Below are 15,719 nucleotides of genomic sequence, written 5' to 3'. Positions count from 1 at the left end.
AAAGTATCAGCTGATTTTAGATGTTATTTACATGATTTATCTACAGCTCTAATTAAAAATATTTTAAATATTTACCGTATTTATATACTGTATTTTCAGAGTATAAGATGCACCTTCTTCCCCTCAAAAAAGAGGGTGAAAATCTGGGTGCGTACTGAATATAGTATTTTTGGCCTCCCCAAACCCCGTCCCCTTCACCAAAATGGCTGTGCATAGTCTTCAGGAGGCTTCCAGAATGCTGCTGGCGGGCAGAAATGAGCGAAAAACGGGCTGCTTTTTTCTTGTTTTTGCCTCCCTCCCCAGGCCCCAGGAGCACTCGACAAGCCTAAAGGCTATGCATGCCCCTTTTTTGACAAAAATGGGCCCCTTTTTGTGAAAACTGGGCTGTTTTGGGGAGATCTGCAGAGTGCAAAAACTTTTTTTTTTAATTTGCTTCTTCAAAATCTTGGTGCATCTTATACTCAGGTGCTTCTCATACTCCGAAAAATACTTCTGTCTGTACAGCTCATCAATTACATGATTAAAAAAAAAAGATCAACTCCTAAGCTTCTGCATGAACACTTTCTAAAGCACTACAACTATATCTTGAAAGATTGTTATATCTCTATACTTTAGGTTAAAAGTTCATATAATCTGTTGGAATAATTGTCTCCCGAGGCAAATACTTATTGGGTCTACTCTTTGTAGTCTGTTTAACATTAATACATACTTTTATTTTAAACTTTTTTGAGGGGCATTATTTAAAAGTGGCTATATGTAGATATTAATTGCGCTCATAAAACATACAAGGAGATAAAAATACAGGCTGTGCTTCACAATTCTGTTGCCGACCTTAGAAAGTTTTCCTGCGTATGTAATAAGATCAGAGTTCTGTATCATGGAGAGTAATTTAGCCATAGAAGTTCTTTCCTGCGAACTTTATCCCTTAATATGGGGGCTGGATGAGCAAGGGAAGGAAAAATAGATATATTCTCAATCTTGTCACTCACTGAACTATACCTAGAAGAGTGCCTTAATAGGATATACATGTTCTTACAGCAATTATAGATACAGGCTTTTCATACCCTAAAGCAGGGGTGTCAAATTGGATTTCTTCGAGGATGGATCAGTTATCAATTCAGGTTACGTTTTGGCTGGCAGAGTGCTGCAGGAGGCCATCCAGGCCAAAAACAGTGGTGGGGGGAGCATGCACGGATCCCCCCGCACCTTGTTTTGACTAGCAGAGGCACTGCAGGCTGGTCTTTTGTTATTTCTAGCTGGCCCCGCAGGCCAGATTTAAGCACCCCATGGGCCTTGAGTTTGACACCCCTGCCCTACAGTAAGGGTAGTTTTTTCAGGCACAATATGGCTCAAAATTTTATTTAATTAAAATTGTTCTAAACCTTTTTAAGAGGGCAACCATTTTTATATTTAAATTTTATTTTATTTTTTTAGCTTATATTGGGAAGCATTAAGGATGTTTTTGGAGAGTGATTGGTTAAAAAAATAGCTATGAATGCCACATTTTGTACTATTATTCTAAGTTTCTCTTTCAGCATGATAACATTAATTCCAGGACAATTAATTAGTTTTTCAACTGAATTATGCATTCTTTGGGACAAATTACATGCTAAATTTTTTAATAAATGTGGGCATTCAATCAATTTTAAGCGTAATCGTTGCTTCCAATTGTGTCTACTTTTACAATAGAGTTTTATTTTCAGGATTATGCAAAATGTCCTCTTTGTAGAAAGGAAGTTTCAGCAGAACATTTAATAGAATGCCATTTGGAGGAAACTCATGATGAAAAAAATAAACAGCAATGGCCATCTAGTTCAAAGGTAAATTTTACATTTTATTTTTATATGTGCGTGTATGTCTGCTTCACAAAAAGTGTGCTGAAGTACATCAAACTATTGCATTTCAAATAGTACAATATTTGAATAAATTATTTAGAAAGTAGGATGTTTGAATTCTGTCAGTTAAATGGGTACTTCAAGATATTTTCTTCTAAGCTATGATTAAAGAAGCAGATGGGAACCATTTACAATAGGGCAGGAACCTTTCAGTGTTGGAGCAAATTTAAACTGTCAATCTTGTAGATATGCTTAAAAAAATGCTAACTTAAATGACCATAATGGTCCTCAGTGACCATAAACAGTTCCAAATGGATGCAGTAGAACTCTGTTGCATAAGCAATTTTGCTATTCTGTGTGGCGCAAAGGTTGTTGGCTTTCATTCAGGCCAGTCTTGCCAATTTCCTGCCGTTGCCTTGTTACTTTACTATACTGGCATTACAGTTGTGAACTTGTTTTTAGTTGCAGCCAGTCTGACTGTTGAATTTCAATATCTGGATTCTCTTGACTGAAATTTAGTTCAAATTCAAAAGAAGCAATCAATGATCTGTTGTTCACTGATTAATCATGATGTGCAATGGATTATTTGGAATAGGTCATACTCAAAAGAAAACATGTTAATATGATTTGATTAAATGTGGCTGTTCCACACAGAGTAGTTCAGGAGGTGAGTATAAGAATGAGAGAAACACTATAGACATTTGCAATGGTAGCTTAGATAGGAGTGGAAAAAGGTACTACGGAGATATAAAGGGAGTGAGAGTGAAAGGTGTGTTAGGATATTTGGTGTGGCAACAATTCAAGGAGGGAGGAAAGGTACTGGGAAGATAATGGTAAATACTGGTAGGTCGTCTATGCCATATTGGGATGCTGGTAGTTATGATGGTTGCAGAAAGACTAGGTTTTTGGAGTGTTCAGTCTTCCTAACCTCAACCATATTAGAAATAGCAGTATTCCTTATAACAGGAATGTCAAAGTCATGGCCTGCAGGCTGGATACGTCATGCACTGGCCTTGCCCCCCCCCCCCCATTTTAGTGAAGGGGAAAAAACATGTGATATGTCATGTGATGACAATGTAATGATGCAGGTTTGACATCCTGCCTTAGGAAAATGCTATGAAAACTTTAAAAAGATTTGCACTGGCTAGTCTACATATATTTCTCTAAGGGGAAATTAAAGGGAGGAGTTGGATTTTTGCAGCCGAGGTGGTGCAGTGGTTAGGGTGCAGTACTGCAGGCCACTTCAGCTGACTGTTATCTGCAGTTCAGCGGTTCTAATCTCACCGGCTCAAGGTTGACTCAGCCTTCCATCCTTCCGAGGTGGGTGAAATGACCCAGACTGTGGGGGCGATACGCTGACTCTGTAAACCGCTTAGAGAGGGCTGAAAGCCCTATGAAGCGGTATATAAGTCTAACTGCTATTGCTATTGTTATTAGTTTAAATGGCACCTTCCAACTTTGTGATATGTGCATAAAAATCAATATGTAAAGTTGCCTGATTCTGTGACATGATTACTTTTCAAAACCATTCTATGTAGCACTAACATATGAATCAATTGTTTCTCAGATTTAACAATTTAAATCTCTGAATTATAACTTTCCATAAAGAAACTAGCTTTTCCTCCACACTTCATATCATTTCAATATTAATTTGGGAAATCTAATTTTCTGTTATTTGCTTAAGTTACAATGATATTCAGATGTAGAAAATGAAGTTACATTATTCTCCTGTGTGCTGCTTGGGAATCCAAGCATGGGTTAACTTGTCCATTAGCCTTGAGACTGAGTTATGTAAATTGGTGACCATGCCTCCACTGGCCGGAAGGGCTCAGTTTTTTAACTCAGTCCAGCCGAAGAGACGTATATCAATTCTTCTCCAGACTTCTGAGACAAATTTATACCCTTTTTCTGGATTTCCTTACAAGCACGGTGACCTAGTCGGTGGAAAAGATTTGCGGTGGGGAGGCGGCAGTTCGCTGCCTGCCAGTTCCCTCTGTGACTTCCTTTTACCGCTCAGGTATTTCTCTGCCGTTTGGAGCCGTTTGGGGCTTGAGTTTCCCCGCAGGCGATTAGAGCCTTTGCAGGTGGCTGGGCGGCAAGTGCTTTGTTCCTGCCGACATGGGGCTTCCTTGCACAGCGCGGAGCTTTGGCTGGTGCTAGCGCTGAGATTAAGAGCCCCTGCTGCGTTAAGAGCCTTGGAGCCCTTGAATTGCCTGCCGTTCGCGGTGCGGCTTCTCTCTTGCCGCTGGGAGTTACCCGCCGTTCGCGGCGAGGTTTGCCTCTGCAGAATGCCGATCGCATTAGGGCAGCGCGCCAGCGATTCCGGCATTATTCCCCCCTGAGAAGCTAAGACGGTTGTGCTTGGTGGCTTACGATTTGAATTTGGCACACGTTTGTCGGGCGCCATGCTGGGGCCGTTTCTGACGCAGGCGCTGCGGGACCGGGTGTTGCCTCTTGCAGTTGCTGATTCATCGGCCCCTCCCAATTCCCTCACTTCGGCTTTGTGTGCCTTGGGGAGTTGTTTTCCTGCTGCCTTTGCTGGCCACGCGGTCTCTGTGCCTTACAGTGAACTCTGTGCTTTGTGCCTTTTGAGTCTTTTCGAATCTCAATTCATTGCAATGGCTGATCATTCTACTGTGGGAGGTACAGTTGAATCCTCTTCTGATAATCAGGGGCGCTGCCCAAGCGGGGGTAGTTCAAGGCCTGGCAGGACCACCTCTAGGGCCACCAGTCAGAGGCCCAGGGAGACCTCCGGGGCTCCGGATAAGGGCCACAAAAAGAAGGATAAATCTAAAGCACCATCTAAAGCTTCTGGAGAGGGTCCCCCCCCCCCCATGCTCTTACCTCAGCGTATTTCACCAGCTCCACAACCTGCAGGCCTCCAGACCTGGTCTCCGGATCGTTCCTTGCCTGTTATCCGTGAATCTGGGGCGGGGGGGTTGGGGATCCAACTCCCCACAGTAATGCCCGAGGCCCAGGCTATTCCAATATACTCTATGCCACGTGCTGGGCCCTCTGCCACATTTACTCCCACTGCTGCAGGCCTCCGGCCTATGGAAGGCTATGACCAGGGCCTATCCCCAGATATTTACCAAATGATATCTGCAGCTATATCCAGGGGGGTGGATGCTGAGCTGCTTCGGAGGAATCAGGCCCCGGTGGTAGCTAACACCCAGGGTGGGCCTTCTCTCCCAGCTCCACAGGTGGATCTGCCTGATCTGCAGACAGGGCCTGTTTCCCCCTTCCCTCTATTTATAGTGAGGATTCGGCCTTGGTGGAGGAAGGGGAGTTGATTGATAGGGAGTTTTCTGATGATGAGGGCCTGATCTTGATCAGCCTAATTCTTCTAGTCTGTTTTCGGCCTACGCTGTTTAAGTCATTATTGTTTAAAGCTAAGGCCACTACCCATATGGGAGAGGTAGCTCCCAAAGATAGTTCTGCTGTAGGCCTAGATACCACTGAACGCCTCTTTGCTGAGCCAGTTTCATTGCAGGAGGTGATCCCTTCTCCAAAGCTTTTCATGGATCTCATTCAAAACAATGGGACCAGCCAACTGCATTTACCCCACCTAGCAACGGGGACAGGAAGCTGTACACTTCTACCCCTGATTTGGAGACCCTTGTGTGAACAAATACTTGTGTGAAACTGCGCTTAGTTGGGATTATGGTAATCCTAATGTTTGGTTACCTTGTGCAGGCACCACGCAGTGTACTGGATGGCAATGTGTTTGCGATTATACAGGAGGTGGTTATAAGGGATGTTCCTCTGTGACTTCCTTCCGTAGAGGTGTTGGGAATATGATACAGATGGAAATATCCCGTAACACTCCATCCTAGTGACGTATGGCTTTGAAATATCCCGTAACACTCCATCCATAGTGACATATGGCTTTGGACTTGATGGACAAGGGTTAGACCCAAGGACATACCTAACTATTAAGATTGAGAAGATTAAAGATGGAGAGGTAAAATCCCTCGGATGGTCTGTGTACGATACCCTACGACAATTAGAAGACCCATTACCAATAAGTACCAAGGCAAACAATTTGTTCATAGAGATGGCTGAGCAGGTAGCTAAGACCTTGACTGTTAAAATTGCTTTGTTTGTGGAGGAACTAACATGGGAGAGCAGTGGCCATGGAAGCCATGGAAGCTGATCCAGCAGTATATAATAATCTCTCTTATGCGGGTAATATTACAACAAGGAAAGATTTACTGGAATTGTGTGGACCTTGTCCACTACTCTGGTAGGGAGAAATTGTTTTGTAAGGAATGGATCTGTTCACGTAGGGAATTTGATTTGTCTGGGATCATGGAATCCTGACTATAGTATCTGGTCTTCACCAGCTAATAGCACTCAGCCCCCGCATTTTGATATGACCTATTTGAATTACTTAGATCTTCTTCTATAGATAACATATGGAAGCACCTGAAGCTATGTACTGGATCTGTGGGAAGTTAGCTTATGAAACTTTGCCTAGAAATTGGTCTGGTTCATGTATTTTAGGATGGATTAAACCCTCATTCTTTTATTACCCATGAAAGCCCGCCAAGTGTTAGGAATCCCATTGTATGAGAAGGTTGGTCTCCAGACTAGAAGGAAACGGGAACTTGATACGGTCCTTTTCCAATTTCCTTTGTAAGGATTGGGCCGCCTTTGAAGACAGTGATGTTTGGAGTTCGGAGAGAATTGTGTGTACATATGGCAGGGCTACGTGGGCAGAAGATGGGTCTTATGGGTATCGCACGCCCATTATATGTTAAATAGAATTATTCGCCTTCAAGCAGTATTAGATTTAGCTGGCCAACGTATTGATAAGGCCCTTAATGTATTATCTGCTGCTACAGACAAGATAAGAACTGCAGTATATCAGAACCGCTTAGCGTTGGATTATTTGTTAGCTAAAGAAGGGGGCGTATGTGGTAAATTTAATCTTTCCAATTGTTGCTTACAGATAGATGAAACTGGAACTGTTGTTAAACAATTAACTGCAGAAATGCGTCAATTAACTAATAATCCTGACCAGGTGTGGCGTGGGTTCAATGTTAAGGATGTCTTGGTTCCTGGTTTCCCAAATTACCTGGCTTACAAGCTATTGTCGCTTTAATAGGTTTGATTGCTGCAGGATGTGTATTAATCCCTTGTATAGTACCCATTTTCGTTGCGAACTATTTCTAATAGTGTATCATTACTAGTGGAACGAAAAACTACAGCACAGGTGATGGCGCTGTGGGAATATGAAAAGTTGCGTCCAGTGGAAGAACCGCCTAATGAACCTGAGTATGTGACTCTTCTGGAGGTATCAGATGAGTCACAAAGGGGGGACTAAGGTGGGCTAAAAGACCTAATTATGGCTAACAGTTCTATAGTCCATGTTTAATATCAAATACTCTGATCAAGTTATGTTTTGCACCACTAGCAGAAAGCAATTGCTGACAGCTGCTGAATTGGCAATAAGTATTTCATGCATCTGGGAACAAGCTGACCCAGACAGGGAGGTTCCTGTTATCTTGCAAAAATATGTCCTGTGTTGTTTCTCTATATGTCACACATGATCTATAAGGCGCTGACCAGTTCATTCTGGAATAGTAACTGCCAACCATCTGGCATAGACATTTCTTGGTTCCTCTTATTACCTTATATGCTTAGATACTGCCTTTACAGATGTTGACGTAATTTGCACTATAAAATGTATGTCTTTGAGAACCTCTCAGGTTCAAACTTTTTATGCTTGTTTGGCATGTTTGAACCTGCGCATTCAATAAACTTTCCTATATTGCATCGCTTGGCTTCGTTGTCTCTTCCTTCCACAACACTTTTGCAATTTCCAACTGTGGATCAGCCAGTAGCAGCCTAGCTTCCCCTGCCCTGATTCCATCTGAGATATCCGAGGGTCTGAAGGCTGAGGACCGTAAGGCCGAGACGGTTATTCGTAAGACACCCAAGGCCGCGGCTGGGCTTATGTGCCGCTACTGCAGCATCTTTCTTAATGGTACCTCTGTGCTCTGGCTTAAGCAGTTGCAGGGAGGCTGGCCCCTGACGAGGTGCGTCTTCACCAGGACGTTACTAAATTAATGGCTGCCCTGGAATTTTCAGTGGATGCCACGCTGCAATGCTGCCAAGTTTGCTTCTCGTGCTGTAGTCTCCAATGTGGCCTCCCGTAGCCTCTTGTGGCTCCGCCATTGGCAGGCAGACATTAAATCTAAATGGCGCCTGGCATCCACGCCCTTCAAGGGCGGGGCCTTGTTTGGATCCGTTCTCGATCCCATTTCTCATAGACACTAGGGACAAGTGCAAGGTCCTCCTCCTCGGGGGGGGGCGCAATACAGACGCAGCAGCCATACAACAGACGCCAGTCCTTTCGGGCGGCTATTCTGGGTACGCAGCCGGCCCCCTTCATCCCCCATTACAACAGGGGGTTTTCACCAGTCACAGGACCACGCCAGGACCGTGGGGGGGGCAGAGATAGGGGACGCCAACAGCACCAGGCGCAATCCCACAACAGGAGGTCCTTTCGTGGCTTGGGAAAACCGGTCCTTTCGAAGGTACCTGTGATTCGCAGGGGGAGGAGTCAGTGGGCGGGCGTCTGCGGGCCTTCGCTCATCAATGGGCGGAAACCACCTCAGACGCCTGGGCCCTTCAGGTGGTGAGGCTGGGCCTACACTAGAATTTCTCTCCATTCCTCCACGACGGTTCATCAGGTGCCCCGTTCCCAGGTGTTCAGTAACGTGGCGTCTCATGGAAGCCGAAATAATTCATCTCATCTCCATCAAACAATAGAACAGGTTCCCGAAGGGGCAGGAAGGTCTAGGGTGTTTACTCCATCCTATTTCTGGTGCTCAAAAGCTCAGGAGGATGGCGAGCCATTCTAGATCTCAAAGACTCAATTGGTACATCAAGTATCAGAGGTTCAAGATGCAGTCGTTAAAGAGCATCCTGGCATCCATCCGCCAATGTGACATGATGACATCAGTCGACATCAAGGAGGCGTACCTCCATGTGCCCATTCATCCGGCTCATCAACAGTTCCTGCGCTTCCAGTTTGCGGCCGGCAATTTCCAGTACAGGCTTGCCTTTCGGCCTGTCATCGGCGCCCGCACCTTTACCAAGCTCCTGGCGGTGGTGGCGGCCTCCCTTCGGTCGGTTCCGGTGAGAGTGTAATTGTTACTTAGACGACATCTGGTCCTGTCATCATCCTGGGACCAGGCCCTATGTCAAGTAACGATGGATTCCCTTCAGAGGCACGGTTTCGTGCTGAATCTTCTCAAGAGCCATCTGCAGCCGACTACAACGCTGCTTTACTTAGGGACGTCATCAACTCCGCCACTTGCCAAGTTTTCCTGTCCCTGGAACGGTGGCAGAGCATCCAACGGCTGGCTTCTCAAGTGTCAGCCTTGCGGCTTGTGCCCCTGGCTTTACTCTCTCAGCTGTTAGGGAAGATGATTTCTTGCATCGACATCGTTCCCTGGGCCAGGTTTCACGCACGACCACTCCAATGGTTCCTGCTTCCTTATCAGAGGTCTCACCCCAGTAATTCTAAGCTCAAGGTCTGTCTTTCACCCAAAGCCCTCAGATCACTTCGATGGTGGGCATCCTCAAAGATTCTCAAGGGGTGTCCGTTCAAAGAACCGGAACGCATCCGGGTTACGACAGACGCCAGCCTGTTTGGATGGGGCGGTCATGCTCTGGACAGGGTGGCACAGGGTCGCTGGTCGGACCGGGAGCTGTCCAACGGCATCAATTGGCTAGAGGTACGGGCCATCAGACTGGCCCTGCGAGAGTTTCAGGACATTGTGACTCACAAGCATGTGCTGATCTTGACCGACAATGTGGCCTCCAACCGCCAGGGGGGCACGCACTCCAGAGCCCTCATGATGGAGGCAGAGAAATTGCATCACTGGGCAGAGTCCAGGCTGTTGTCCCTTCGAGCGGAACACATCTCGGGCGAATCCCACGTCCAGGCGGATTGGCTGAGCAGAGCCACAGTGGATCATGCGGAGTGGCAGTTACATCCAGACCTCTTCCAGCAGATTTCCCTCCGGTTCGGCTGTCTGGTGGTGCACTTGTTTGCGCAGCCTCACAATGCGCAACTGCCCCATTTCTTCTCCAGGTATAGGACCCCCGGAGCGGAGTGATGCCTTGCGCAGCCCGTGGCCGGCCGGCCTCCTTTACGCCTTTCCACCTCTTCCAGTGATCCCAGCGGTCATCCAGAAGATTCTGTCAGAACGAGCGGAAGTCCTCCTGGTGGCTCCAATGTGGTCCCGGCGAACCTGGTATGCCAACCTGGTGCATCTGTCGATCTCCCGCCCGTGGAGGATCCCGGACGATCAGATCCAGCTCCATCAGGGGGCCCTCATTCATCCGAACCCCCAGTTGCTACAATTAGCCATGTGGCACGTGAGCGGACTATTCTGACGAACCTTCAGTATTCCAGCGAGGTCATCAGTACGATTCAGGCGGCCCGCTGACCTTCCACCACTCAAATTTACGAGGCTACTTGGCAGGCCTTCTGCAGGTGGTGCCGACGGACTGGGGCAGACCCCCTCCAGGATTCGGTGCCCCGAGTGTTGGACTTTCTGCAGTCTGGTTTTAACAAAGGTTTGGCACCCAACACGCTTTGCAGGCAGGTCACGGCTCTTGCCACAGTGATTGGGGGAGGTCAAGGACGTTCCTTGTCACAACATTCTCAAGTCAAGGCCTTCCTGAAAGGGGCGGCCAACATCCGACCTCCGACCGTGCACCGCTACCCTACTTGGGATCTGTCGTTAGTGCTCAGGGCACTTATGGACTCTCCTTTCGAACCTATTTCTTCCATCAGTCTTCGACTATTGACTCTTAAGACAGTGTTCTTGGTGGCTATTACATCAGCCAGGCGGGTTTCTGAGTTGGCGGCTCTTTCCGTTCGGGCGGCTCTCTGTATATTCCACCCCAACAGAGCTGTTCTCCGATTGGACCCAGCTTTTCTACCGAAAATCAACACGCTGTTCCATAGAGCTCAGGAGCTCGTCCTTCCGGACTTTTGTCCCAACCCTTCTCATCCGCAGGCGCGCCAATGGCATCACCTGGATGTGCGCAGGGTTCTTCGCCGCTACGTGAAGCGTACAGCGTCCTTCAGACGGTCTGAAGCACTCTTTGTTTCCTTTCAACCATCCTCCATGGGACAGAAAGTTTCTTCTCATACGATAGGGCGGTGGTTGAAGGCGTGCATCGCTCTTGCTTATGACAGTCAGTCCCGGCAGGTTCCCAGGCGCATCACCCCTCACTCTACCAGAAGTGCGGCCACCACGGCAGCCTGGGCCACGCAAGCCTCAGTGGAGGAAATCGGTAGAGCGGCCACCTGGTCTACGCCATCACCATTTATCAGACATTACAAGGTTGATGTGTATGCCTCGGCTGAGGCATCCTTCGGGCAGCGTGTATTGCAACAGGTGCTCCCCCTGCGGGGGACCCTGGCCAGCCTAGTTCCCACCCTGGACCTTAATTGCTTTGGCATGTCCCATGCTTGGATTCCCCAAGCAGCACACAGGAGAACGACCGTTGACTTACCTGAACGGTCCTTCTATGTATGCTGCGAGGGGAATCCAAACCCGCCCGCAGCTTCGGCTGGCCAGGGTGGTCATGTCTTGAATTTCATTGTCTTCATTGATATGTTACCGATTTATGATGGACGTTATTTACTTGTGACTTGTGCTTTTTCCTGACTATATTTGTATACCTTTTGGCTACGGCCTTCATTACTACTGTTATTGTTATGTTATCATTGTTCTTCTTGTTATACATCAATAAACGGTTGACTTCGTACAAAACTGAGCCTTCCGGCCAGTGGAGGTGTGGTCACCAATTTACATAACTCAGTCTCAAGGCTAATGGACAAAGTTAACCCATGCTTGGATTCCCCAAGCAGCACACATAGAAGGACCGTTCAGGTAAGTCAACGGTCGGACTGGCAAATAAGACAGAAGATGTGCATGGACTTCATGGATAATGAAAAAGCCAGAAAAAAGAAATTATTTTAAAAGAGTATTTTGTCTTTCAGGTCAATGCATTGATGCATGCTTTGATTGAGCTAAGAAAACAAAATCCAGCTATTAAGAGTTTAGTTGTTTCACAGTTCACAAAATTTCTGTCTGTAATAGAAACTTCACTAAAGTAAGTAAGATGTGTTATTTACTAAAATTATTCAAGAATAATTTAATTTTTAATTTTTTTAAAAAAAACCTTGCCCAGAGTCACTGGCAGTTGGGGGCCACATGTGTATTTTAATAATAATAAAATGTGATTTAGAAAAAAACTTTAAAATGAAAACTTCATTCCAAGGATCAGAATATAAACAAACAGACTCTTGTATAACATACTGCTCTTGTTTCTCAGGGAATCTGGATTTGTCTTTGTCCGCTTTGATGGGTCTATGAATCAGAAACAAAGAGTAGAAGCAATTCAGCAGTTCCAAAACAATGAAACTGGGTCTCCAACTATAATGTTGTTATCATTGAAAGCGGGTGGAGTTGGTTTGAATCTGACAGCAGCTTCCCGGGTTTTTAATGGATCCTGTAAGTATAAACTCCCTGCTCAATGAGTCTGACATTTAATATTCTATACAACCTATTTAGACACTTAAAGAGCAAATTCTTTGCAGGCCTTTTCTAGTATTGGGGATGGGGGGAAGAACATTTAATCAATTTGGCTGTGTTAGGATTAAAACCTGAATTAATCTATATAATATATGTATGCTTATCATGTTAATTCTCTGATTAGCACAACTTTTGAAATGGAATGTTTGCCGCTGCACCCACCACCCAATAATGTTAATTACTTGGAATTGAAATGTAAGAAGATGTAATATACATAAAAATAGTGTTTTATCTGTAAAACATAAATGCATATAAAACTCTTTTTTAAAGTTTCTGGGGAAGAAATGGTTAAAAGTCTAGAAGTGGAACTAACAATCACAGTAGAATGAAACCTGCAAATAGACAGTCTTTCCAGAATTCCTTTCTGGCAAGGAGCCGGCTCATAAATGCTCCAGATAACTGCTCTTCATGAGGAGACAGCAGGACAGGAGTCATGGTGGTTTTGACCAGGACAGGGAGATGAGGTGAAACTATGGTTGGCATTTTTAAAAGGACATTGGTTTCATATGCTTCCTTTTCTAATCACTTTTGGAAATTGCTTATTAACTGCTTTTTAGCTATTAAGAACCTTTGGATTGATAAGTCTGAAAACATCTGGGGAGTTTCCCTCAATACTTAAAGAAGCTTTAAATATAAGGTTAAGAACTTAAAACGTGTATGTGGGATAAACAGCAAAAGGGTGGTTAGAACTTCAATTTTAGAAAGTTACAAATGGATTAAAGGTCTAGATCAGAGGTTGAAACAAACTTTTTGGAATTAATTACAAGAAACTTTGGGGGTTGAACAGTAGAGGGAACCAGATGAATGAAAGGTTAGAGTTAAAGGAAAAGAACAATTTACAATTAAATTCAGAATGAACATTTTTTTATCATTGACATATTGGATGAAAAAGTTAATTTTAAAAGTGTCTGCCTCTATATATAATGCTTAAAATATCTTATGGAAGAGGAAGAAGTTCTGCCTGACAAAATTGAAACTTATCTGAAACTAGATTTAAATCACAAGCAGAGGAATGACAGGGAAAATGCAATACAAAAGAAATTGGCTGATGCCTTAATAATTGAAAGGGATATAGAAAGAACAAACCAAGAGAGTGATCTGTGGATAATTTTCCTATATTGAATTTACAGAAGAGGCTCATTAAAGCCTCATTTATTGAAATTGTTTATACTTATTGTGATGCATGGAGAAGTCATTTGTAATATAATTTCTTTATTATATTCCCCCTCCTCTTTTCTTTTCTGTACCTTTTCTTGTTAGTTTGTGTTAGGTTTTATTGTTAAAGTTATAATTTTAAATATAAAATACTGTGAAGTTCCTAACGTTACTCTAAAATAAGATGTAGTAAATTTTCCTTGTCAGGGCCAAATAAGTACTGTGGAAATTTAGATATGAATAAATATCTCTTTGTGTTCAACGTAGGCTTGGAATCCTGCTGCAGAGGACCAGTGTTTTGACAGATGTCATAGACTTGGGCAGAAACAGGATGTTATCATCACCAAGGTGAGCTGATCAGTATTTTAATAATCTGCACCTCCAAAAAATATGTTTGCTGTTTTGAAAACAAATTATTATATTTTTCAGTAAGTTCTAGAATTTATTTACTTGCAACTTTGTAGGATAATATATCTATATTTTATTCTTTATCAAGTGCTTTGAGATAAGTAGTTTTATAGTGATAATTATTTGTTTGTTTTCTTTGCTTTACACCTTTAAAAATTGTTCTAGTTCATCATAAAGAATTCTGTGGAAGAAAATATGCTTAAAATCCAGAACAAGAAGAGAGAACTTGCAGCTGGAGCCTTTGGAACCAAAAATCTTCTACTGGTGAAACAAAAATGAATGAAATCAGGACTCTGATGGATATGTAATTTAAAATATTGGAACAAATTCAGCTTTAAAAATAAGTTGATGTTATACGTTCAGAAAACATAATACTGAAAAATAATATTTTTAATAATTGCAAGGTATTTTTGCAAACCGCAAATGAGGAATCATTAATATACATACTCTTATTGGGCAAGTGGTCCAGATCAGTAACCAACTTTAGTGTAGTAAACTCAAGTCTAAATGTTCAGTTTCTATATTAAGAGCAAAGCTTCATTACAGTTGAATGTATACAGTATATATATTGTCAAATGATGTTTTTGATTTTTTTTATGTAAACACCTGAATTATAAAAAATTTTTTTGCTTGAATTATATCTACATCTGTTACAAGTTAACTTATAACTTCTGAAGTTTTTCACACTGGAGTTTAATGTTATTATGTATTATGTTTTGTATAGACTATGTATTAGCAAATAAATAGAACAAAGCTTACAAATGAAAAAAGTGCATATACCAGCAATGGCATTCCTGTCAGTTCTGCCCCATGTTTTGCCCCAAGTTAGAAGCTTCTGAAAAGGGATTCAAAATGTGTTAAACTGAACGCAGACTTCAGTAAAATATCAGGCATATAAACTTACTTTATGCCTGCATTTGGTTTGTGTTTATTGAAAAATAAGGAATCATTTGAACTGTTTTTCTGCTATCGATCGTAATGTAAAACTATTGTGTTTCTAGTTTGATTTCTAGGCAAATAAATTTTTTATCAAGACTTTGGGTTGCTGACTAGACATTTATATTTTTGTTATGTCTGAGTTTAGGATTATTCAGGCTTTTGAAATTGGTGAGACTTTACTAGAGTTCAGAAAGATGTAAAATTTCCTGCATGCCACCATTCACGTGTATAGAATTGATGTTGGAAGATAGAAGTTTTCTTCTATCTCTGAATTTTCTCCACACATTTGAAAAGTCTGGCACTTCAAAATTCCACCTGGCGTACAAAATTTCCAAGGAGAAAAGGGCTGTCTATGACACCAATTGCAGTGACTTGACTGAATGGGCACCATCTCATTTAACTCATTATCCCTGGAATGCCCATTTTCATATACTTGAAGACTACATCAATGTTTCAATTTCTTAAACAATAGTAATGCACTATATTCTTTTAAACAACATCTGTGCTGGATACTTCTCCCCTCAAAAAAGTAAAATTAGTAAAAGTGATATCTGAGGTCCGTCTCTTGCCAGTCACATCTACCTGACTAACTAGAGCAGGGAGGCAAGGAATGTTGCGGGTCTCATCTGCTAGAGCAATACATCTGGCAGGACGTAGAAGGGCTTCTGCGTGGTGGTGCCCCTCTCTCTGGAATATCATTTTCCCACACATTAGACCTCCCCTCCCCCCATTCTAACACTCTTGGAAGGCG

General features: G+C 43.4%; 1 protein-coding gene across 1 annotated transcript in view; it reads left to right on the top strand.

Annotated features, from left to right (window-relative positions):
* Positions 1–15,064, top strand: part of HLTF (helicase like transcription factor) — a 30,203-nt gene extending 15,139 nt beyond the window's left edge. Inside the window, 7 exon segments of the mRNA XM_032225143.1 lie at positions 1,702–1,820; positions 11,872–11,984; positions 12,207–12,368; positions 12,370–12,385; positions 13,889–13,969; positions 14,195–14,278; positions 14,281–15,064. Coding sequence (XP_032081034.1) covers positions 1,702–1,820; positions 11,872–11,984; positions 12,207–12,368; positions 12,370–12,385; positions 13,889–13,969; positions 14,195–14,278; positions 14,281–14,337 — 632 coding nt within the window. The 3' untranslated portion in view covers positions 14,338–15,064.
* Positions 15,065–15,719: the final 655 nt, after the last annotated feature.

The sequence above is a fragment of the Thamnophis elegans genome, chromosome 10 (assembly GCF_009769535.1).
Source record: "Thamnophis elegans isolate rThaEle1 chromosome 10, rThaEle1.pri, whole genome shotgun sequence".
NCBI lineage: Eukaryota > Metazoa > Chordata > Lepidosauria > Squamata > Colubridae > Thamnophis > Thamnophis elegans.
This window is presented reverse-complemented; position numbering and strand designations above follow the sequence as displayed.